We start from the raw sequence: 27,451 nt of genomic DNA, 5'->3' as shown, positions 1-27,451 counted from the left end.
GAGTAAACTCAAACAAGAGATGTATGTGTTGGAAAGATGCATACCCGGACCACCAACACATACTGACACTTTAACAAATGAAAAACGCGTAATTTTAGAGTTAATAAAAAAACCATGATTATTCTTGCTAACTGGGGGCAGCCATTTTGTTTAGTTTCTGTGACTTCCAATGGTATGGCTTGGGGCGAAGTGACGTCAACTCCGTCCATCTGCTGTATGCACAGTGTAAACAAATGCTCTAATTTATGACAAGGCGCTTCGCTTTCATCAACCTGACTTGTAAAACAACATAAATGACTTGATAGTATAATAAACTATTTAACTAAATATATTTCAATTTGCATCAATAGAACGAAATGGAGTTATAGTAGTTTTCTTATTAAAAATCCAAAGAAAAAATGCACATTATTAGGCCTATTGGTAGGATACGTTCAAGCAAAAACTGCCACTCACGATAACCAAGTGATAATTTTCTTTTCTCTGGGACTACGTAATTGGTGGGTTTTGTGATTTTAGATGGGAAAGTCTACTTAATCAAGGGTTTTACAAAATTACTTACAGTAATCAAGCTGGTAAAGTCCATTACGATTTGAGGTTATCACACAATACCCTATGATCTTAATAAAAGAGGCACTTCTTTTTAGTGTGTCTAGACACAGTGTCTAGGGAACGTCTAAATAGACACCTGCCAATCAAGAACCACAGGTACAGGACACAGAAAGAAAAGACCAATTAAGCAAGAAAACACTTCGACTATTATTTCAGTACATGGGTTAACAGTTATTTCAACACTTTGACAAAGGTGGTTTATTTCATATTGAAAAATAAACCACATATACACGTTGCTGTGTTACTAGGTTAGATATTATTACAGAACATTGCGATGCATCCGCAAAAATCAGGTATGCTTTGTTTCTTCAGTTCGAAGACTAATTCCTGACGTGACACATTAGGTATTACGTAACCACCAGCTCGCCAGAGGGCGTATTCACTGGGATGGTACAAAATGGCTGCGCCCGTTATATATCATAGCCGTCTCATTTAACCGTTTTATTAATTAACTATACGATTATACTTGTTGATATTGAGCAATAATGTGCATTACGTATCGTTGAATATACACACCAGTCCAAAAGCCTTGCTTTAGCATTCCTTTAAGAAGCATGGTATATCTATTTCATTGTAACACCTGTTTTGTATAGAAAAAGCCATGCACGTCAATCAGTTGTTGTCATTTTATATTTCACAAACATCTCTAATGCAGTGTTTCACCATCAGTTAATTTGGAGCAGTCAGTTGCTAACAAATGAATAGTATTCTGATAGTTCTAAAGATGAATTGACCTTGGCAGTGTATAGTGGTTAAGCCACCGGACTTAAGGATGGTAGGTACTGGGTTTGCGGTGTATTGTGGTTAAGCCACCGGACTTAAGGATGGTAGTCACTGGGTTTGTGGTGTATTGTGGTTAAGCCACCGGACTTAAGGATGGTAGTTACTGGGTTTGCGGTGTATTGTGGTTAAGCCACCAGACTTAAGGCTGGTAGTTACTGGGTTTGTGGTGTATAGTGGTTAAGCCACCAGACTTAAGGCTGGTAGTTACTGGGTTTGTGGTGTATAATGGTTAAGCCACCGGACTTGAGGCTGGTAGTTACTGGGTTTGTGGTGTATTGTGGTTAAGCCACCAGACTGAATGCTGGTAGTTATTGGGTTTGCGGTGTATAGTGGTTAAGCCACGGGACTTAAGGCTGGTAGTTACTGGGTTCGCCTCCCAGTACCGGCTTCCATTCAGAGCGAGTTTAACAACTCAGTGGGTAGGTGTAAGGACACCATAGGGAGTATACCACCAAATCAAATCCCATAGACGACAATAGTAACATATATGGCTGAAACTCCTACCTGCAGTGTATCAATTGACATAAACACTACAGATATAAATACATGTACTACCACCTCTCACCCTTAAAGTGAATCAGAAAAAAATTGGGGATAAAGCTGCTCATTTCAGAGATAACGGGGTAGCGTCTATGACTACCCTACTTCAGCAAAACAAATTAGTACTTTTTTCAAAGATACCCCATACACAAGGCTACTTGACACAGTGGTATAGATGAAATAAAATTGCACACATTTTGCCCAGATGAAACAAATTATTTTTACGACCAACACACATTTATAACCAATCACAGGACTTGGGATATTACCGTATTTGACCGGGAATAAGCCCAGGGGGCCAAGACAACTCATTTGTAGCTTTGTTGAGGGTGGGCTTATTTCCAGATATGGGGCCAGTTTTGTTAAAAAATTTCCAATGTTCACTAATGAGTAAAAGAACCTGGAAATTATCAATAAATAAAACAACAAAAGCGGTAATAAATTTAATTTCAACATCCAAAGAATATCGTTTTTTAATTTATTTTACAACGTATGAACACACATAATCCAGCACACAAAGTGAAAGTACATAATCAGATGTCAAGTTCATCCTGGTCCCACCCAACAAACTCGATGTCATCAGTGTCGTCATCCTCATCGTCGAAATGAACTCCAGATTCGATCTCTTCATGTGGTGGCACTTCCTCGATTTCCAGTCCAACATCGTTGACCAAGCGAGAACTTAGCAGATAGTTTCTGCTTCCATCCAATGGTAGCGAAATCCCACAGGACTTAAAAGCCCCCCGGATGGTTCCCTCCTCAACAGCTTCCCACGCGACACTTATCCAGTCCAACATCGTCGACCAAGCGAGAACTTAGCAGATAGTTTCTGCTTCCATCCAATGGTAGCGAAATCCCACAGGACTTAAAAGCCCCCCGGATGGTTCCCTCCTCAACAGCTTCCCACGCTACACTTATCCAGTCTATAATGTTCTGTCTTGTCGGTTGTACATAATTTCCTCTGCAGTTCCGCTTTGCCAACTTGAACCACTCGCACCACTGTTGCTTTATTCTCTCTTTGAACACCTTGTTCACGTGAGTATCCATTGGCTGGACAAGTCCCGTGCAGCCTGAAAAATAAATATTGAATACTGTAAACCATTTGTTTATTGCTTCACGCAATTAATGTATCATCAAAATAATGAGACTGACCAAATAATTGCTAGTTAATTTGATTACATTTCATAACATATTTAATAGTAGATGACTAGGTAAAAACCGCTGTGAATAAATAAATAAATAAACAAATTTGAATATCAAATTACAAAATATCAAATTAAAAAAACATTTTTTACATACCTCCTGGTACTGTTACTATGTCGGTCTCGTACTCGTCAAAACGATCTGTCGATGACTGGCACGTGTGTGGCTTGTATGCGTCCAATATGAGAAGTCGCCGAGTGTCGTCGTCGTTTGGTCCCCAGACATGTCGGATGAAATGGTGTACTTTCGCTGTTGTCATCCAACCGTTCTCCGTAGCAGTAATCAATACATTGTCTGGCACTTTCAACGTGGGTAGCACTCGTGGGCCGATAACACCATTTTTCTCCTTGAAGATGATCAAAGCTTTCCGTTTGTCCCCATTAGCACTCGCCGTCAAAGCTACTGTACACCCCTTTTTAGCACCGCCGGTGTGAGAGATTCGCACAGTCTTTGCTCCTTTGACCTCATTTGTGTATTTCGGTACAGTGTCAAATCTAACCATTGTCTGGTCCATATTCGCTATGTTGTAATCGGTGTAGTCCCATTTCTGTCTTAAAGCCCGGATTGCTGAATGAAAACCTGAAATTTTCTCCTTGTAATCACTCGGGATTTTCTGTGCGTCGTTTATCCCCCGTCTGATTCCCACCGAATATCGCTGCTTCCACCTACGTAGCCACCCGTTTGATGCCTGGAACTTCTGTACTCTAATCTGACTGGCAACTTCTCTGGTCTTGCTTTGCAGAAAGTAGTTTGACACGCATCTACCTTCTGCCCGCTCATCCTTGAACCATTCGAAGACGGCTTGATCCATTTCGGTGTTCATTGCTTCCGCTCCACTACCAATATTCTTTCGTTCGCTATCTTTGCCTTTCGAAAACATCAGCAATTTCTCGTAATCTTTGTCCCAGTCGAACCTGTTTTCTTGAAATGCCATATTCTCTTTCAGCCGCGGACAGATTTCGGCCATTACGTCTAAACCAGCCAACAACATCTAACTTATCTTTTACAGTATACCGTTAGCGTACGAAAGGCATGTTCAGTTTATATTGGTGAAAACAGAAACTATGTGTATTTTTAAGACCCACTATATAGCATTTCTCAGTAATTACCCCAAGCGAGCTTGTTTATCAATATTACTAACCTTTTCTATTCATTTTGTTTGATGCATAATATTTTCTCTCAATTCGTTTGATGTGTGATTAGTACTAAATAAATCTAATGATATTATAAAAACACAGATGTGGCTGCATCGTTTGTGTTAAACACTTATTTCTTTTATTTTATTCATTAATGAGTCAGTGCGCCTCAACTGAGAATTCACAACAAAAACAACAGTCAATTAATTAAAATGCTTACCACACCATTCAACCAATCATGAGTTGGTTGTCAATCAAGGCAGTCTTCACGCCCTCTTCCATACCTCACAACAGTCAGTTCATGGGACGTCACGAGTAGTATTACAAATCAACCAATCAGAAAGGTTTTTGTTGTAGCTATTTTTACTGTAAGCCAGGAAGGTCGGCTTTCATCAAAGACACAAGTGAAACAGACATACTTTAGGTTTCACGAAATGGTCGCTTTGTTGATCAAAGTACAATAGCCGACAGTGAAATTGTTGACTGCATATGACTAGTGTGTTTGTGCCTGGGTGGGGTGGGGGGATGGTACATAGTACTAAAAGTATGCACTTTATTGGTAATATAATCGTATTTATTAAGCTATAAAAAAATTAAAACAACACAAACTACAACATTGTTTTAAATCATTTTAATACTTGTTATCTTGGGACCAGTTTGTCACCCAACGATCTTTTGAACTTTCAGTGAATTTTGATAGCAAACATACTACATATTTGGGTATGGGCTTATTCAAGGATATGGGCCTAATTCTTTAGATCTGCTAAAAATGGGAGTGGGCTTATTCACAGGCATGGGCTTATTCCCGGTCAAATACGGTAACTTCTCTATCCAAAGTTGGGTGCACCTCGAACTTTGACCCAGCCGGAAGTTATTTGGTTTGGTACTACCTACACTGACTTTTCTCTTACTAACCAGTAACACCTAGCCACTAACCCACTGTCCTAGACAGACGACCCAAATAGCTGCTGTGTATGCCCAGGATAGTGTGCTTGAACCTTAAGTGGATATAAGCACGAAAATAACTATAAACAAACAAACAATGAAAAGTAACCTGATATATTCGAGAAGAGGGCATCTACTTGAAATTTATGTCTTGAACAGAACTCTTTAGTGAAGTCAAAGGTTGTGTCCTTGGCTGGCATGCTGGAAGAGTTGTCTTGATTGAAAGATGCCAAAAATTGCCTGTATGCACTTTTAGTGAGGTGATTTTTACAAAAGCCAAGACCGAGTAACTTTATTAATGTCTCTATATCCAATGAAGGCTCAGGCTTCAGGTTTCTGGTCAGGTCTAGGTGGTTGATCCTCCATAGCGATATGATTGTGAGATTCCCTTGTTGAGGTTGTTGGACCACCATTGACAACGCTGCCACTCTCCTTGAGAGTGGTGGCAACATGAAAGGGACAGCCTTTGGCAGAGGAGCTGCCGACTTTGGATCCTCCCTGAACCACCCCTGTTGGTACAGAGTCATTTCCCCCTGAGTTGCTCCTGGCAGTCATTCCCGCTGAGTCGCCTCTGGCGAGTGCTTCTTCCTCGGTGGCCTATTCCTGTGACTTGGCTTACTATCACTAAAATGAACATTCTTATCAGAAGCAGAGGGTGAAAGTGTAAATGTTGGCATCTCAGTCAGGGTTCAAAGTCAACATTCTGAGCTAGGTGCACTGTGCGCCTAAAGTAACAAGTTAGGAGCAAAATACTAGTATTTAACTGAGGAGTATACTTTGATTATAATAAAAAAAAAAAAAAAACACCCAACAAATTATGAGACTGTGTGTTTTTAGTGGAATTAGATGTTATCTACATTAATATATATCAAAGTCACATGTATTTTTGTTATGACAGCATATTTTTATTTATGGGAATTTAGTTGCCAGATTACATTATAAACATGTAACATAAATGGATCCAAAGGGAAGATTATATAAATAAAAAAAAAGTCACTATACTTGTATGTACCTGTACTGAACATTTAAATAAATTTCAACTCCTCCTTTACTCTGATTTATAATTCATAATATACAAATACCATAATGTTTTTAAAATACCTTTAATTATAATTAGTTTGATGATTAACTTGTAAGTGTGTGAGCAGACGAGGATAAAATACCTTGCATCAGAGACTGGTCATTTTGTGTTAAATCTCAATTCCTGTTTTTCTCATATTTATCATATACAGTGAAACCTCTCAAAACTGGACCCTCTGTAAACCGGAATTCCCCCAAAACCAGACATTCTTCACAGTCCTTTTAAAAAAAATAAGTATAGAAATAAACCTCTCTAAACCAGAAACCTCTCAAAACCGGACCCTCTGTAAACTGGAATTCCCCCAAAACCAGACATTCTTCACAGTCCTTTTTAAAAAATAAGTATAGAAATAAACCTCTCTAAACCAGAAACCTCTCAAAACCGGACCCTCGGTAAACCGGAATTCCCCCAAAACCAGACATTCTTCACAGTCCTTTTTAAAAAATAAGGTTAGAAATAAACCTCTCTAAACCAGATACCTCTCCTAACCAGACATTTTACTTGGTTTCAAGGGTGTCCGGTTTCAAGGGGTTTCATTGTACTTGTGCTGTGTTATATTTTAAATTCTCTTCTTTGTAATTAGCTTGCTAACTAACATAATACGTTCTGGTTTTTAACTAAGTATTAGCAGTGTGTGAGTTCAAGGTTAGAAGAAACAAAATCTATAATGGCCACAGTTCATTTTGAACAAATTTCAACGACTGCTTATCTTTTAGTTATTATTATATCCTATGATATTTGTGTATTTTTTCAGTAAATATTTTCTATTTAGGCAAGATATTATTTGACACAAGTTCAATATTATTCTAGGTAAAAATATCACCGCAGCTGTGAAGAGTTTACAGTGTAGTGTTTTGTTATTGTTTTCTTTACTTGATTTCAGTTGGTTTTTCGGTGGTTGGTGGAGAGCTTGTTAAAATGTTCACTCATATTGTGAGGTGATCGTCTTGAGATATTTCTTTGCTCGCACACAGTCAAGTCCTCTATTTTTCTTTGATTTAACCCCAGAGGTTACTGGTTAGTCTTTTTCAAATAGGTTTTCGGCACATATTGAAACATGGGAGTATTGTATTTCCATGCATGATATAGATATGAAAGAAAAAAAATAACGTGATAAGGACTCAGACAGGTAAATTCAGCTAAATCTGATAAGATAAAAATTTGTCTGCTCTTTTTTTTCTTTCTTTTTTTTTCTTTCTGAGTGTGTCTCACATGTCATTTCATCTCATGTTTGCACTGTGTGTGTGGAATTGTTATTAGAGCAATTTAGGCAATGCTTTATAAAAACTACAATCTTTATGGTGAATTGGCTTTCTGATGTATAGTCAGTATACTTTATGAACCAACAACTGGATCAACACAAGTACAAAACCCTAAACATTGAAATTTAAAAGTCAAAACAAAACATAAATAAAAAATTATCTGAAAATCTGATAATTTAATGCACATTGATATAAGCATAAACATATGCTACTATGACCCAAGTTTCAGCCCAAAAATGGGGTTTGACTGCCAGACTAGTTTATGAATCAACAAATGCAAACAACACTTATTAAATGCAAGTTCATATTTGAAAATCCAATAACATGTTATAAGGCAATTTAGAGTGTGCTCAGGAACGTGTATATGTGCGTGTTGTTGTTTTGGGAGTGCCCCCCCCCGGTTTCCGACGCCTATGCATAGGTCAGTGGTAAAGCACTGACCTGATGAGCAATTCATTTAGGATTGATGCCTGTTGGTGGGCCCATTGGGCTATTTCTACTTCCAGCCAGTGCAATACAACTGGTATGTGCTATCCTGTCTGTGGGATGGTGTATATTAAAGATCCCTTGCTACTAACTGAAAAATGTAGCAGGTTTCCTTTCCTAGATTATATATAAAACTTACCAATTGTTTGACATCGAATAGCTGATGATGAATCAATCAATGTGCTCTAGTGGTGTCATTAAACAACACCAACTTTTAACTCAGTGGACCCATTCTCTGATTGATGTATCAAAGGCCACGGTATGTGCTGTCTTATCTGTAGGAGTTGCATATAAAAGATACCAGAACATAATTTGAGGGTATGTACTTGTATTAATAATAATAAAAATAACAGATTGTAAGTATCCTAACTAGGTGGTTATGGGTTTGAAATCTTCGAAAAGTGGACACTGCATTTCATGACCTTTGATACATTTTTAAAAGCAGTTCTCTAACCATTATCTGTCTAAAAATTTAAAAAATGTCTCCATTAATTTCCCAGATTTTAGGGTACGTAATTTTATCTTTCAGAAACCTTGTAATGGAAAAAATGTAGTAGGTTAATTTCTTCTGAGATTATATATTAGAATTATGAAATGATTGACAACCAGAAGTTGATGATTAATGATAAATGGTGCTCTAATGGTGCCGTTAAACAAAACAAACTTTTTAATTTTCAAATAAAAACTTTTAATGTGGTGGGTTGGAAGGTATTACCATTGATGGAGCCATTGTTTTTTCTTATTCCAACCATTATTCCATGACTAGAATGTCATAAAAACTGTATGGTACAAGATACAGTGAAACTCGTCTAAACCGAACAGCCTCTGGACCAAGTAAAAAGTCTGGTTTTGAAGGAATTCCGGTTTACAGAGGGTCCGGTTTTGAAGGAATTCCGGTTTACAGAGGGTCCGGTTTTGAAGGAATTCTGGTTTTGAAGGAATTCCGCTTTACAGAGGGTCCGGTTTTGAGGGAATTCCGGTTTACAGAGGGTCCGGTTTTGAGGGAATTCCGGTTTACAGAGGGTCCGGTTTTGAGGGAATTCCGGTTTACAGAGGGTCTGGTTTTGAAGGAATTCTAGTTTACAGAGGGTCTGGTTTTGAAGGAATTCTGGTTTACAGAGGGTCTGGTTTTGAAGGAATTCCGGTTTACAGAGGGTCCGGTTTTGAAGGAATTCCGGTTTACAGAGGGTCCGGTTTTGAGAGGTTTCACTGTACTTGTATTCTGTTTGAGAAAGAAAGAAAAGAAAGAAATGTTTTATTTAAAGGACATACTCAACACATTTTATTTATGGTTATATGGCGTCAGACATATGGTTAAGGACAACACAGATATTGAAGGAGGAAACCCACTGTCGCCACTTCATGGGCTACTCTTTTCGATTGGCAGCAAGGGATCTTTTACATGGTTCGCACGGTCTTGAAAAGTGCTTGAATTTAGGAGTTTGAAATGAAAAGTGCTTGAAAAGTCCTGCAAAAGTGCTTGAATTTCATGTCAGTGCGACTAGCGCGTCATTTTAACCAGAAATTACGGAACAATCTTGAAATAAATTTAGCATTTTTACTTCCGTGTTCGCACTTTCATTCCAGCACTCGCAACGTTCTGCGACCCGAATGTACTCAGCCCATTCCGGGACAAATGCTATGTTCCGAATGCCACCAGCCGAGATTTACTGATTATTGACGAGCATAATAGCCTCGTTTTGAGAACTGCAAACAATAGTCAGGCGAGACGACACAGAATCACTTAGATTTTGAACTTTTTGCAAGCACATGTTCAAATTTAAACATGCCTAGTGGAAAGTGTCTTTTTAACAAAACGTGGTGTCGAAAATATGCGTGGATCAGAGAGAGTAAGGACGTGTCAAAGGCTGTGTGTTCCTGTTGTCGCAAGGATATTAACATTGGCACCATGGGCGAGAGCGCACTCAAATTGCACGAAAACAGCGAAAAACACAGAAAACTTTAAATTCTTGCCAACTAGAAAAGTACTGTCTATATAAACATACAGTTTCTATTAAAAAACATTGTTCGAAAAGGCTGGTTAAGGTTTGTATTTGTGGTCCTTGAAAACATAAGGTAGGTCCTTGAAAAGTGCTTGAATTTTATGGGTCCTTGCCTGTATGAACCATGTTTTATATGCACCATCCCATAGACAGGATAGCACATACCACGGCCTTTGATGTACCAGTCGTGGTGCACTGGCTGGAGCGAGAAATAGCCCAATGGGCCCACTAACGGGTCGATCCCAATCCGATCGCACATCCAGCGAGCGCCGTATCACTGGGCTATGCCTCGCCCCATTTGAGAAAGAATGTATACTGGCGCTACAAAGTGCCATTTTCAAACCGGTGCCATTCATTGGAAGTCCATCTCTGTACAATACATGTGGTTGCACTTTTAACATTTTCTATGTGAAGGAAGGAAGGAAATGTTTTATTTAACGACGCACTCAACACATTTTAACCGGCCTCGGTGGCGTCGTGGTTAGGCTATCGGTCTACAGGCTGGTAGGTACTGGGTTCGGATCCCAGTCGAGGGATGGGATTTTTAATCCAGATACCGACTCCAAACCCTGAGTGAGTGCTTCGCAAGGCTCAATGGGTAGGTGTAAACCACTTGCACCGACCAGTGATCCATAACTGGTTCAACAAAGGCCATGGTTTGTGCTATCCTGCCCGTGGGAAGCGCAAATAAAAGATCCCTTGCTGCCTGTCGTAAAAGAGAAGCCTATATGGCGACAGCGGGTTTCCACTAAAAAACAGTGTCAGAATGACCATATCTTTGACGTCCAATAGCCGATGATAAGATAAAAAAATCAATGTGCTCTAGTGGGGTCGTTAAATAAAACAATTTTTTATTTTTTTTTCAACACATTTTAATTACAGTTATATGGTGTCGGACATATGGTTAAGGACCACACAGATATAGAGAGAGGAAACCTGTTGTCGCCACTTCATGGGCTACTCTTTTAATTTTCTATGTGAATCACATTGTTAAGAAAACTAAACAAATAAAAACATTTAATTTGTAATTATTCACTGGATTAACAGTTTTGAACTGTTGAAGAATAAAATGCAATTAATGACTATTACTCTATGAGGTTGTTTTCGTTTTCTTTCTGTAATACAAATACTGGTTGTAAAATAATACTGCCAATATACATAACATTAAAATATTTATAAACAGTCCAGGGCACAGTGAACTATGTGGAATTATTTTCGAAGTCTGGTATTATACTTCCAACAGCTGTTGTTTCAGAATGACTCGCATGCTTGGAATTCTTCTGGCTTTGACCAACCATTTGTCAGACGTTTGTGTAGATAATAAAATATTACATAACAAAATGACTCTTTCACATTTGAATAAGTTACGTAGACTGATAAACCACTCCCTGAGATTTAATTGTTAGATCATGACCACATATGATGGAGTCTTTTTCTCCCATTCAATTGGTAAATAAACCATTATTTTACACGAACAGACAAAGATGGCTGAACAAGTAACTTTTTTATTTGACCATTTTATCATAAATAAACTACACTATCGTATTTGCCGTGTTTGTTTCATGTGTTAAATAAAATTCAACATTACAAATTAACAAGATAGCTTTTATAATGAAGGTTTTAATAACAAAATATTAATTTAAAACTGTGTCTAATGACCTCATGTTGCCATTTCACATTAATATGATGTCATATATTACCAACGAAGTCATGTTAAATGCAAACGTGATATCCCACGAAAGATAGACATTTCTTACATACATGCAGTGTTCGAGATTAAATTTTCTGGCCAGTATCCCAGTTGGATACTAACATTTCAAAATCTGGTATCCCACCTGAGAATTTAGGATTACACATGTATATGACATCCCGGTGGGATACTGGGTTCTTGAAAAAAAAAAAAAAAAAGTTTTATGTAACGACGCACTCAACACATTTTATTTACGGTTATATGGCGTCAGACATATGGTTAAGGACCACACAGATTTTGAGAGGAAACCTGCTGTCGCCAATACATGGGCTACTCTTTCCGATTAGCAGCAAGGGATCTTTTATTTGCACTTCCCATAGGCAGGATAGCACAAACCATGGCCTTTGTTGAACCAGTTATGGATCACTGGTCGGTGCAAGTGGTTTACACCTACCCATTGAGCCTTGCGGGTTTGGAGTCGGTATCTGGATTAAAAATCCCATGCCTCGACTGGGATCCGAACCCAGTACCTACCAGCCTGTAGACCAATGACCTAACCACGACGCCACCGAGGCCGGTACCATTCATTGGAAGTCCATCTCTGTACAATACATGTGGTTGCACTTTTAACATTTTCTATGTGAAGGAAGGAAGGAAATGACACTCAACACATTTTAACTGGCCAGGGCACAGTGAACTATGTGGAATTGTTTTCAAAGTCTGATATTATACTTCCAACAGCTGTGGTTTCAGAATGACACGCATGCTTGGAATTCTTCTGGCTTTGACCAACCATTTGTCAGACGTTTGTTTAGATAATAAAATATTACATAACAAAATGACCCTTTCACATTTGAATAAGTTACGTAGACTGATAAACCACTCCCTGAGATTTAATCGTTAGATCATGACCACATAAGATGGAGTCTTTTTCTCCCATTCAATTGGTAAATAAACCATTATTTTACACGAACAGACAAAGATGGCTGAACAAGTAACTTTTTTATTTGACCATTTTATCATAAATAAACTACACTATCGTATTTGCTGTGTTTGTTTCATGTGTTAAATAAAATTTAACACTACAAATTAACAAGATAGCTTTTATAATGAATGTTTTAATGACAAAATTTTAATTTAATTAATTAATGTGTCTAATGACCTCATGCCACCATCTCACATTAATATGACGTCATATATTACCAACGACGTCATGTTAAATGCAAGCATGTGATATCCCACGAAAGATAGAAATTTCTTACATGCATGCAGTGTTCAAGATTAAATTTTCTGGTCAGTATCCAAGTTGGATACTAACATTTCAAAATCTGGTATCCAACCTGAGAATTTAGGATTATATGGCATCCCGGTGGGATACTGGGTTCTTGAAGTCTGGTATCCAAAATTAAATTCTGGTATCCCAGGGATATCGGGATACCATTAATCTCGAACACTGACATGTAGCTTTCTTTCCTGGGATAGCTCTGTCCAGTATGTGAGAAATTAGAGAAATGGAGAATACTACATGAGTAGCCATCAAGTTGGATACATTTTTAAACAAGTTTTAAAATGAATGGTATCAAAGGGACATAACTAGTATTTCATACAAATAACCAAAAACCGGGTTGAAATGAAATGTAAATGTCATTTCCAACTAAAACGTATTGACTATGCTTACAGTTAAAATGACAGACCCTAGTTTCTGAACACTAAGACATATTTCTCATTGTTATAGCTAGTTTTAATAATTGAAATCATACAATAATCGTACATTACGTAGATTTTTATTGGTTAGATTATCCATTTCCGTAAATATGAAGTGTTTCTAGTCATCCTTGTGTTTTTAATGTCACAAAATGCATTTTTGATATCTTTAAAAAAGTGTGTGTGTCTGAAAAGTAATGTTCATGGATTCAAGTTTTAGTCTATTTTTAAGGGTATTTCGCCCGGTCAAAGTCAGACTGTTGTTTGACTTTATTGTTACTTGATCCAAATGTCACTCCAACCAGTGCACCACGGCCGGTACATCAAAGGCCACGGTATGTACTACCCTGTCTGTGGGATGGTGCATATAAAAGATCCCTTGCTGCTAATCGAAAAAGAGGTAGCCCATGAAGTGGAGACGGCGGGTTTCCTCTCTCAATATCTTTTTGATCCGTAACCATATGTTTGACACCGTATAACCATACATAAAATGTGTTGAGTGCGTCCTTAAATAAAACTTTATTTTTTTATTTTTTTTATTTTTTTATTTATTTATCGAAATGTGTTACAGGTTTGTAGATTAACAAAACTTGTCGTCTATTTTCACCTGTTGAAACTAATGTCTGTGCTTTTAACCTTTAGACTACTGGATTAATATTTTACAAAAAACATGTTGTAATTTTTACTCACATATTTTCACTTAAATGTTTTACAAATACATATAATAAAGTTCATATTTGAATCACTAAGTATATTATTTTCGTGGATTTAAATTTTTTAGATCAGTTTTTGATTAAAATTAGGCAAAAAATAAAAGTTGCATTTACTTATGGGCATTTATGGTCAGCTGCCCAGTATTTATGTCCATTATTCCCAATAACAGTGGTTTTCTGACCAGAATTCATATCCCAATATTTGGTGATTTTCATTGTTTGTAAAACGATCAAATTTGTTATCAAATTAGCTGTCACAATCAGTTATTGATCCCTGAAAATTACCACGACGTGCCACCATTGTTGTCAAGAAAAAATACTTTATAAAAAACAAAATTCCAAGGTATAATCCGTTGAAACAAACAACAACTAAAGAGACAGGAAACTGAGTGTCTTCCATTTCCTGTTAATAAATTGTTTCCGGTGGGTAATTGTCGTGTGTAAAATGATGGGGAACTATGAATTGGGGAATGCACTGTATACAGTGTATACAGTATGTCGACTGGTGTGACATCGGGCAAGATATATCGCCTGCAGTAGTAAGAAGATTAAGGCAGTCAGTGTCAGGTTAATTTATACTTCACAGAGAAATCAATTTCCATCCTGCTTATTTCATTGGATGGTATGGATGTGGTGACCGGGTCATCATCGTGGAGTAACCAGTAACAAATCTAAAAAATGATCAAAATATATTTGGAAATGAAAATTATCTTTAACTGGCATTTGTCACATGTGTGAGAGAAAATATTGTTTGTAGCTACAATGGTGTCTTGACATTACAATATCTTTATTGCAATAGTTTTTTTTATTATCAGACATTTTCATTTAAAAACTTCAAAATGTTAAACAAAAACGAAAATTATTACCTTGAAATAGCTTTTAAAGATACAAATATCAAAAAGTTAAAGAACACAAGTCATTTGGATAAAAGCACATAAAATACGTTTGTACATGAATGTGATATTCAAATTTTTGTTCTGCAGCTTGAAAAAACCACACAAAATATCTCGATAGTACCAACAAGTCAGCAAAATGTTCAACATTATATAATATCTTAATTTAATCACATGCTTGAAACAGAAATATAATCCAATCAGCAGCCTTGTTTCAAAACAGAAATGATCAAGTCAGAATCATTGAAACAAAAATCAAGTTGAGCCTTGATCCAATCAACATGTTTAAAACAGATTTGTATTACACATTAATTAAGGCCCAGAAAAGTGCTAGAATAAAAAAACAATTTCATGCATTTTTCATGCAAGCCTACATGTAGTTTTGTGTAACCTATCTTTCATTCATGCATTAAATTTAGGACATGATATACTTTGCTGTGACAGGTCACACAAAATCAAATGGGTTACTTAAAAAAAATAATAAATTGTGTAACCCATAAATTTTCAATTCACAGCAAGCTTGGAACAAAATTACACCTGGTCCAATTGAAACAGTTAAGACATAAATTTCCAGTATTGTGGTAATATACATGTACATGTACTGGCCACACAGGTCAAGTTGTTAAGTGATTGACTTTAAGGTCTGTTTCCACGTAACACATTTTATGGTGTGTTACACATTTTATGTTGTGTTACACATTTTATGGTGTGTTACACATTTTATGTTGTGTTACACATTTTATGTTGTGTTACACATTTTATGTTGTGTTACACATTTTATGGTGTGTTACACATTTTATGGTGTGTTACACATTTTATGGTGTGTTACACACATTTTATGGTGTGTTACACATTTTATGGTGTGTTACACACATTTTATGGTGTTTTACACATTTTATGGTGTGTTACACATTTTATGTTGTGTTACACATTTTATGGTGTGTTACACATTTTATGGTGTGTTACACATTTTATGTTGTGTTTTATGTTGTGTTACACATTTTATGTTGTGTTTTATGTTGTGTTACACATTTTATGTTGTGTTACACATTTTATGTTGTGTTACACATTTTATGTTGTGTTACACATTTTATGTTGTGTTACATGTCCAGCAAACATGCAGCGTCCGATGTTCTAGTCAACTGTTTCTATGTTGGTGGTCAGTAGCGCTCGCCTGATGCTTGGTTGGCCTAGGATCGATCCCCGTCAGTGGGTCCATAGGGCTATTTCTCATTGCTGCCAGTACTCCATGACTGGTGTAACAAGGATCTCTTGCTGCTAATTAATCGAAAAGTGTAGCCCATTGTGTGGCAGTAGGTTTCCTCTCTGATTATCTGTGTGGTCCTTACTTATATTTCATACAACCGTAGTTAAAATGTGTTGAATGTGGCATTAAATAAAACATTTTATAAAAAAAAACCCTCAGTATATTACATAAAATGCTCACCCTGATGACACGGAGTGTGTGTTTAACACATCAGCGTAGTTAAAAATCCCTTATCATTTAACTCGAGGTTATCAAATGAAGTGCTTAGGCAATGCATTTTTATGGCATAAAATCTCAGCATAAAAGCAGTGGAAACGGACAGTTACGACTTGCTGTTGCTAGGCTCCAATGTCGGTACCGACTCCAGGCCAGATTGATAAAGCAAAAAACAGTAATTTACAAGTCTCTTAGTTATCTTTTAGTCCAACAAGAAGAATGTTCAAAATCACATTTATTCCGGTTTTGACACAGTTGTTTTGTATACAATGAATCTAGGAAGCAAATCATTTATTGTTTGTTATCATATCATTTATTCCAGTTTTGACACAAATTGTATAGGATGAATCTAGCAAGCAAATCATTCACAATATGTGTCATTCTATTTTGTCACATCAATAAAGAGGTTTTTTAACTCACATAAATAAATTTGTAAATGTTGTTATGTTTACCATGCATGACACAATGCATTATTCATACATGTATATATATATTGTTATATTGAAACTGACATTGAAACAATTAGCTAATTAGTCCCCTACTGGTCCAACAGAGGGGACTATAGGTTTCATCTCTGTCCTTCTGTCTGTCTGTCCGTCTGTCCGTCTGTATGTCCCACATATAGTTTTCCGGATTTTATTTTAAGAAAGCCTTGAGATATTGACCTGAAATTTTGTATATACCTTTATCACGTACTGTTACAGATCAAGTTTTACTTTCATGGCGATTTACCCAGTTTTGACGGACTTATGGCCCTTGAACTTAGGAGATGTGAAAAAAATAATTCCGGATCTTTTTTTTTTTTTTTTAAAGCTTTAAGATATTGACGTGAAATTATGTGTAGAGCTTTATCATATATAATGTTACAGATCAAGTTTGACTTTCATGGCGATTTACCAATTTTTTTTACAGAGTTATGGCCCTTGAACTTAGGAGATGTGAAAATTTGTTTTCCAAAATAACTTTTCACAAAGCTTCGAGATACTGAGCTGAAATTTTGTCTATAGCTTTATCATGTACTGTTACAGATCAAGTTTGACTTTCATGGAAATTTACCAATTTTCGATGGAGTTATGACTCTTGAACTTAGGAAATATAAAAATTAGTTTTCCAGACTTTTGTTTTGCAATGCCTGAAAATATTAACATGAAATGTCGTATATGCCTTTATCATGTACTGTTAATGATCAAGTTTAACTTTTATGGTGATTTACCCTCTTTTCACAGAAGTATGGCCCTTAAATTTAGGAGATACAAAAAACATTTGAGTTCGGTAGGGGACATGTATTGCTTTAGCAGTACTCTCAGAATGCTTGTTAATCTAGTCTGAAGTAAACAGTTTTAATCGGGTTTTAGCCACTGATGAAAAATATACAAGTTTATTTTGTCATTGATATTGTGTTAATATATATAGTGATTGCAAGATCATTGCTATTTTTTTCTCATTGTACTATAACTTGTCATGGATGCTCACAAAATAGTTATGTTAGGGGTAGGGGTGGAGAGAATATATATTTATTTATATGTTGAGATTCAGCTTTTACAAGTACATTGTAAACGATAGCAGTAACTGCGCAAATATGGCAAGAGTCTTTATTTGTCATACTCTTGCTTTCTAAATACATTTTCTGAGAGATCAGTGTACACAGTGTTATATATACCTTGTAGATCTTTAACAGGGCTCGAAATTAACTTACATCAATTTTGAAACTTTTTTTCCATAGGCAATTTTGAGCTTGCGTACAGCAGTTTTAAACCAGTAACCTTTACAACAGATACTTTAAAAAAAATAGAATTATTCCTTCAACCAAAGGCAATAATTTTTATTTAGCAGCAAAAGACTGCCCTCAGTAAGGCCTCTGATGTACAGCAATTTATATCACAAGTATGGCAATTGCCGTCAGTGCAGTCGTTAAGTTCGAGCCCTGCTTTAGGTGTAATTATTATGCATTTTCAGCCGTAGCACCAGATGACACAAGTTACTAAACTATCTTTCTACATTACGTAATATTTGGTCTAATTTTCATCTCCGTTCTAGCTAGTTGCTCGCGCTTCCAGTGGTTCCAGGAAATACCTCTATGCCTGACATTTGACTGGTTAAAGTACGGCCCGTTTAGTATGGTGAACCAACAGTTGTTGTACCACCAGCCCCCGAACCACTCCTTAGCACAGCTGGCATCTGGCCGGCCATCGTTGTCGTTGTCTATCGTACTGAACATCATACGATTATGGCGGTACAATGCATCTTTGGCACTTCCTTCGAAACTGCTCACGTGCAGGCGATACTTGTCTCTCTCTCCCTCGATTTTGAAAGTTTTGTATAAGCCATAGACTCGATTGCCATCGAAATCCCACAAGTCGATGCGCAGCTGATAAAATTTCTGGTTGGATATGAGGAATATGTTATCATTTCCGAGCCAATGTTCGTGCGAAATCTCGCCGAATCCACGTTTGTATTCGTCCCAGGTCTTTGTGAAATTCACCTGTCCGTTCTGCCTGCGCTGAATGACAAGCCAGCCACCAGGGGGCGTTTCCATGTCACACCAGACCGGGACGGGACACGCGGCGAAATTCGGTTTGATGTAATACACATCACTCTCTCTGTGGCCCTCCTGGTACACTTCGTAACAGTCTGAAATATATCAATTTTCAATACATTATTTTAATTGGTAAATTAAAAAAGATTTAAAAAAATAATGTTGGGGTTTAAAAAAAGATTTAAAAATTTTAATTTAATTTAAGCATGAGATATAGTTACGGGATCGAGTGCATGCCTTAGATGTGATTGTTACAGTCTCATCAAAATTCTCCCCCTTGCCTTCTATCTGGTACATCAAAGGCTGTGGTATCTGTTTTCCTGTGCAAATTGAAAGTGCTAATCACAGATCCCTTGCTACATTTTGGTAGTATAGTAGCCTAGCTATGTGGTGACAAGTGTTGAAATAACCATTTGTTAGATACCAAATCAATAGGTGTATAGTCTCTTTTCCAATTAGACACCTAAAATAACTGCTGATTCTATTTTGTTTTAAATTTAAAATTCAGAAGTGTTGAAAAATGTACATTCATTTCTTCTCATCAATGTAACTTTTGTTATTATTTATAGATTATTAGATGTAACCTGTACCCGACAGGAGAACATTTTAGATGGAATATGGATGCTTGGTTTTCTCTCCCCCCCCCCCCCCCCCCCAAAAAAAAAAGAGATCACAATGTAAATACCCAGCCCTAATTAGCCGAGGCTGTCATGTATATAGCCATATCTGTGTTGAGTGACAAAGATGGCTGCATCCACTAAGGTTGTATGTATGGAATTCATCTTTGTATGAAATATTTAGCACAATGTGTGTATAGTAGTTGACTGGAGTGCAAAGTACAAAGAAGGTGGTCGGCAGTGCAAATCAAAAGAAGAGAAGCAGTCAGAACGATTGGAAATTTAAAGAAGGAAGGAAATGTTTTATTTACCAACGCACTCAACACATTTTATTTACGGTTATATGGCATCAGACATGGTTAAGGACCACACAGATATTGAAGGAGGAAACCCACTGTTGCAACTTCATGGACTACTCTTTTTCGATTAGCTGCAAGGGATCTTTTATATGCACCATCCCACAGACAGGATAGTAGATACTACGGCCTTTGTTACACCAGTTGTGGAGAACTGGCTGGAACGAAAAATAGCCCAATGGGTCTACCGACGGGGATCAATCCTACACCGACTGTGCATCAAGCGAATGCTTTACCACTGGGCTACGTCCTGTCCCAGGAAACATAAAGAAACCTTTTGTATTATGTTATGGATTTCAGGTTTTGTGTATACCTGTAGTTGAATTTCTTGTACATTGTTCAGTGTGCATCCATCAGTCTCGTTAATTTGTTTGCTGCAGTCACAGACCATGACATGTCGTCTCGTGAATAGTATAAATCATTCATGGTGTTAACACATTTATTCGACTTTTCAAATGAGCGTACATGATATGTCTACATGTGTACCGTGTCATGATATATCTAAGATTGTGGGAGTACCGGTAATTCCTGTTGTCACTCGAGATGTTTTGAGTGCATACCATATTTCAGCTTTGTAATGCTGTTAAGTTTTGCGGTTGTAATACTATTAACTTCGCAGGTCAGAGTTTAATAACAGACAATTTTTTGTTGTTGTTGTTGTTGACTGGGTAGATGACATAATTCACTGGATTTTCTTAGTAAATTACAAGATATTTACTTTTTTCATATGTTAGCTGCCATATCCAGTGTAATCAAAATATGTGATATTTATTAGATCACATACTTTCAGAAATTGATAACTTTGCAAATTAGATGTCACGGTACTACGTTTATTGACCTTTAAACTAACGTTCTATGGTGACACTTCATAATTAATGTGTGCATTCATAGTCATCAAATAAAAACATTTCAATAGTAACATTACATTGAAAGCTGTCCAGCGTTCAGAATTTTTTTTTAAACATTAGTATATTTTGATGTAAGGACATCCAAAAGGACGTCATTCGAGTTTGACGTCAGTTCCATTCAGAAAGACACTGCAGTATTCTTATGTCTTTTCAATATCTAGTAATGGCAGATTGGAATTAAAGTTGCATGTACAGTGCAGGGGTGGGGATAAATAAAATTATCAATCGGTCCCACTTGATGTCGTCACATCCGGGGGGGGGGGGGGGGGGGGGATAAAAATTTTTTTTAAAAATTAATCACATATGATCAGTGAAAAACCCCACAAATTGTATATATTTTACATAATAGAATAAATAATATAAAAAAGGAATAAAAGTATGTATAAAAAGTACGAGTATTCAGTACTGTATCTTGAAAATTAATAAAAGATGGCACAGTTGAAGCGTTTGACCACCTGAACTAGCACATGTTTAGACAAAGAGAGTAATAACGTCATCACTGATTGGATGAAATTTGACCTCTACTGGCTCTTGAGATAACAGTACATGTAGCTGTTCTGCTTACTCCCACTTGTTAAAAAAAAGGTGGAAACCTTTTGTTAATTTTAAAATCCTTTATAATTATTGGATACACTACATTGAACAGTCAACAATAAATACATTTATAGATTATTTCATTTTATTTTATGCTATTTTAAGCAGTTTGTATTGCACAAAAGCCTCTTGCTTCGGACTAGGACACTCGACCCGACAGAGCTCCGTACACAGGTGTTAACAGATGTTGATTGTAACAAGTTGCAAATTCTGGGTCCTTTGTTTTAATTGGAGTGTAATACATTGATGGCTCTCTAAACCAAGAATGGTGCTATCGTTAATGTCTGTGTAATCTCTTGACCGACTCAGCGACTTTGACAAATGTGTAGCCTAGTGGCAGTCGATTGACACTACTGTAGGTCCGACTTCAGTGACTGGCGATATACTTAGGCAGACTTTAAAATCACAAACGTCTGAAACACCAGACCACTATTGACCACTATTTATTTATTATTTTAAATCATGCACGAGATACCGATGTCTGGGCTGGCCGGTCTGCTTGACCGATAGGAATTTGTTTCAGTAATAGAAATGGACAGGTGCTTCGGACCGACAAGAATGACAAAAGTGGGACCGGCAAACGCGCGTTTTAAAAAAATAATTTCGGTCTCAGAGATCGAGAATCGGTCCCAGACTGGGAAAAAAGTGCTTTTCCCCACCCTTGGTACAGTGTATCATCAATATCATAAATTAGGAATTAAAATAATGTATAATGCTCACCAGAGGCTTGCATAATACAATTTTTATTCCTAATATATGATATAATGATACCGAAAAACACTCTGGTAATAATCTACATGTGTGTGTACCCATTTTAGGAGAACACAAAACTTATACAGGTACATGCAGTTGCAATCTTGTTTCTCAACAGATTTATTTTACTTTCAGGGCTTTAGATGGCAATAAAAGAAAGAAAGAAATGTTTTATTTAACTATGCACTCAACACATTTTATTTACGATTATATGCCATCAGACATATGGTAAAGGACCACACAGATATTGAGAGGAAACCCGCTGTCGCCACTTCATGGACTACTCTTTTTGATTAGCAGCAAGGGATATTTTATATGCACCATCCCACAGACAGGGTAGTACATACCACAGCCTTTGATATACCAGTTGTGGTGCACTGGCTGGAATGAGAAATAGCCCAGTGGGTCCACCGACGGGGATCGATCCTAGACCGACTGCGCATCAAGCGAGCGCATTACCACTGGGTTACATTCCACCCCCCTAGATGGCAATAAAGTCGAGGTGACAAACATTGTGCCCAAACTACATTGTCATCACATCCATTTTAACTACAAACATTAACTACAAACATTAATTACAAACATTAACTACAAACATGATGACATAAAAATATTTCACCTCAAAAACTGAAATGTTAAGTTTAAAAACACATTAAAATAACTTAACATGCAGGTCTGATTACTCACAACTTTGCAGCTGTTGTTAATGACGGTTCTGAACTAAAACAACCTTCCTGCTCTCAGAAATGACAAAAATCCCTGTCGTTTCCAAATTAGTGAAATCTAAATGCCTGGACTTTTTAGTTGTGTGTATGCAGTGATAGAAATAAGCAGAATTTTTCACCAGTCCACCAGACAAGTACATCTACAAGTCTACTTGTCCATCAATATTTTTATTTGTCCAGATAAGTTGTTAAGTCTTATTCAAGAGCAAGGAAAATGTTTTTGATTGCTCAAAATAAAACAGCATGATTAGAAATTTTTACTTGGCAACCGGACAACTACTATGGTACATTTTGCTTGTCCCAGCAGATTATTATTTGTCAGAACAAAAAGATTATTGCTTATTTCGAACACTGTGTATGTGTATATGACATGCATGTCATGTTATATGCCAAGTTTAGCTGAAATCATTGCTGAGGCCATTTGAGATATTTACACATAGAGAGCAGTTTGCATACATCATAATTCAGCTTTGTAATGCTGTTAGGTTTTGCCTTCATAGTACAATTACCATAGTTTGACACCAAATAGCCGATGTATTTTTCGTGCTAGGGTGTCGTTAAACATTCATTCATTCATTCATTCATTCATAGTACAATATCTTTTTATAAGTTGCCTTTTTTAAATGAATACAACTGTACTACTGTAACTTAAAACTTTTACGGGTTACTAGTACTAACAAACAATGTTTTCTTTGTTAATTATGGTGGATGACATAATTCACTGGATTTGCTTATTAAAATTTAAATTACAAGAGATTTACAATGTACTTATCATGAAAATTTTAACAGCAATCTAAATCTCCCCATTGGCATATAACTGTAAATAAAATGTGTTGAGTGCATCGTTAAATAAAACAAATATCCCCATCCTATATTTACTAAAGTTTAGTTTATTTAGCAACACTACTAAAGGACATTGGTTAATAGATGTCAAACATTTGGTAATTCTGACATAGTCTGAGAAGAAACCTGTGACATGTTTCTGTTAGCAGCTGGGGTTCTTTTATGTGTATTTTCCCTCTGACAAAACATGATTTCATTTCAACTTATTTTCGTGCTTTTATCTAATCAAGCATGCTGTCCTAGGCACACACCTCAGCTATCTAGGCTGCCTGTCCAGGACAGTGGGTTAGTTGTTTAGTGAGAAAGAAGAGGGTGTAGTGGTCTTACACCTACCCACTGAGTCGTTAAAACTTGCTCTGGGTGGAAGCCGGTACCGGATTGCGAACCCAGTACCTACCTTATGTCAGCTGGCTTAACCACGACACCACCGAGGCTGGTTCTAAGACAAAACATCACATACCACGTCCTTTTATATAGCAGTTGTAGGGGATTGTTTGGGATGTAAGAAACACAGAGGTTTGATTCTGTGACCCAAACACCTCAGGTGAGTGCTATACCTACATTGTTCTATTTGGGGGTTTCTGGGGTTTTTTTGTTTAACGACACCACTAGAACACATTGATTTATAAATCATCGGCTATTGGATGTCAAATATTTGGTACTTTTGATTTATAGTCTTAGAGAAGAAACTTACTACATTTTTCCATTAGTAGGAAGGGATCATTTATATACAATATCCCACAGACAGGATAGCACATGTCACAGCCTTTGATATACCAGTCATGGTGCAGTGGAATGAGAAATTGCCCAATGGGCCCACCAATGGGGATCGATCCTAGACCGACCACACATCAAGCTTGTTTTGTTTAACGACACTGTTAGAGCATATTGATTTATTAATCATATTGGCTATTGGATGTCAAAACATTTTGTAATTTTGAAATATAGTCATAGAGAGGAAACCTGCTACATTTTTCCATTAGTAGCAAGGGATCTTTTATATGCACCATCCCACAAACAGGATAGCACATACCACTGCCTTTGATATTCTAGTCATAGCGCACTGGCTAGAACGAAAAATAGCCTAATGGGCCCACCGATGGGGATCGATCTCAGACCGACCGCATATCAAGCGAGTGCTTTACCATTGGGCTACGTCCCGTGCATTTACTAATTATGCAAGATACAAATACATGATGTAGACAACTACGATTTTAATAGTCATGCATTCTTGATAACGTCGACTGCCTACACGCAACATATGAGATTTGTCATTGTTCAACACTGAAACTTAAACATGATACGCCACATTTTTCATGCCACCTAAATTAAAATTTGCTGTTAAAATGCTTCATTTGCTACATGTATACTGTAGCTATAAAGATAAGGTTTTTATCACAACATGGCCTTAGAAACAAAGATGACCTGCTAATGCAGTATGAAATGCTTTGAATGCGAAAAAAAAAACCTCTTCCAGTGCATTTCATGTGCACTGAATACTTTTTTTTTTTATTCAACAATAGGATTTCTGTATTTGAGGTGAGGTCATCTTAACTGATGGGCATGAAGTGCTATATCTCTCCAGGGTTTCTGTCAGAAGGTACAAAGGGTAAAATTATGTACCCTAAAATCTTGGAAATTACTGGATATATTTTTTTTTTTTTAGAAAGATTATATTAAGAAATGAATGGATACATTTTTATAATTTTTAGAAAGATTATAGTAAGAAATGAATGAATACATTTTTATAATTTTTAGTAAGATTATATATTAAGAGAACTGCTGTTTAAAATTTGTCAAAGTACATGAAAAGCTCTGTCCAATTGCAAAAGAAAGAAAGAAAGAAAGAAATGTTTTACTTAACGACACACTCAACACATTTTATTTATGGTTATATGGCGTCAGACATTTGGTTAAGGACCACACAGATATTGAGAGAGGAAATCTGCTGTTGCCACTTCATGGGCTACTCTTTTCGATTAGCAGCCAGGGATTTTTTATATGCACCATCCCACAGACAGGATAGTACATATCACAGCCTTTGATATACCAGTTGTGGTGCACTGGCTGGAACGAGAAATAGCCCAATGGGTCCACCGACGGGGATCGATCCCAGACCGACCGCGCCTCGAGTGAGTGCTTTACCACTGGGCTACATCCCACCCCTAATTGCAAAGTATTTCCAAGCCATAAGCACCTAGCAGGGCATTTACATGTACAATATGATCTGTTTAGTTTTTACTACATGCCCTCAAATTATGGTGTGTCAGAAAGCCTGCCTGACATAGCAATGCCAAGTTGAAAACAGTTGACAATAAATCAATCAGTCAACCATTCGACATGTGCATGCATCCACTGAAGGTTCAAGCGTGTCTATCTTGGGCACATTCTCCAAATTTCTTGGCACATGTGTTCAAGACCGGCTTAAAAAAACATTCCTGAGTTTGCTGCAATTTTTTTTTAGATGTTATCAACTAACCTGAGACATTTTAACAATTGTAATTACATATCAAATATATTTTTATGCATAAAATATTAGAGGCTGCATATTAAACGTGTTTCTGATCGTTCTAATATTTGTACTAGGTTAACTTTCATTGTATTTCATAAAATATTTTTTTTCGTACATACGAAATTATTTGAAGACAAAATCCAGTTTTTTTTTTTTTACAAATATTAAGATGACCAGAAACACATTGTATATACAAACACTGATATTCTAAACAAGAAAATATATTTAATATGTAAGTTTAATCATAGAAATATTTTATTAGTCGAAAAACATCTCACAATGCAGCCAATTCAGGAATGTCCCTTTAACAACTGACAGGAGCGCTTAATGCTATGTGTGTTTGCTGGCCATTTGACAGTGTAATGTGTTCATTTAAACAGGCAACTTATAAAAATATATAGTCAAATCCGCTTAATTGCATAGCCCCGATGTGTGTCAGATTTATGCTAATGACTGGTATAACCGATCATCTGATAAGAGCCCCATTTCCAGATTATAACCAACTGTGAACTATAAATTTATGAGATATTTTCCTGTTTAAAATATCAGTATCTGTATAAACTAGGTGTTTGATGGTGTCCTAATGTTTGTAGAATCAGATTTTGCCTTCCAAAAATTTCATTTTGTACGGAAATATATGTACATGTATTATGAAGCAAAATGAACAATGGCTGGACATTGTCAGACACCAAATAGCTGTAGTTTAAAATGTGCTGAGGTGTCATTAAACAGATATTCCTAATCCTTTCCTTAAACACTATCATTTCCTTCCTATTTCGTTCTCATCTTTTCTTATTTGAAACGTGTGTGAATGAGAAGAGTTTCTGGGGTTTCACTAGCTTGCTTTCTTTGCTGTGCAACTGGCCTCGGTGGCGTTGTGGCAGGCCATCGGTCTACAGGCTGGTAGGTACTGGGTTCGAATCCCAGTCAAGGCATGGGATTTTTAATCCAGATACCGACTCCAAACCCTGAGTGAGTGCTCCGCAAGGCTCAATGGGTAGGTGTAAACCACTTGCACCGACCAGTGATCCATAACTGGTTCAACAAAGGCCATGGTTTGTGCTATCCTGCCTGTG

The 27,451-nt window shown here is 36.8% G+C and overlaps 2 protein-coding genes across 2 annotated transcripts in view; one reads left to right on the top strand and one right to left on the bottom strand.

Moving 5' to 3' along the window:
* The window catches only part of LOC121388103 (protein disulfide-isomerase TMX3-like), a 122,795-nt gene that overhangs the window by 33,129 nt on the left and 62,215 nt on the right, over positions 1 to 27,451 (top strand). The gene's annotated exons all lie outside the window — the stretch shown is intronic.
* Positions 17,306 to 27,451, bottom strand: part of LOC121388104 (angiopoietin-related protein 7-like) — a 39,929-nt gene continuing 29,783 nt past the window's right edge. The window contains exon 2 of the mRNA XM_041519323.1: positions 17,306 to 19,162. Coding sequence (XP_041375257.1) covers positions 18,531 to 19,162 — 632 coding nt within the window. The 3' untranslated portion in view covers positions 17,306 to 18,530. The remainder of the gene's footprint in view (positions 19,163 to 27,451) is intronic.

The sequence above is a fragment of the Gigantopelta aegis genome, chromosome 14 (assembly GCF_016097555.1).
Source record: "Gigantopelta aegis isolate Gae_Host chromosome 14, Gae_host_genome, whole genome shotgun sequence".
NCBI classification, from domain to species: domain Eukaryota; kingdom Metazoa; phylum Mollusca; class Gastropoda; order Neomphalida; family Peltospiridae; genus Gigantopelta; species Gigantopelta aegis.
This window is presented reverse-complemented; position numbering and strand designations above follow the sequence as displayed.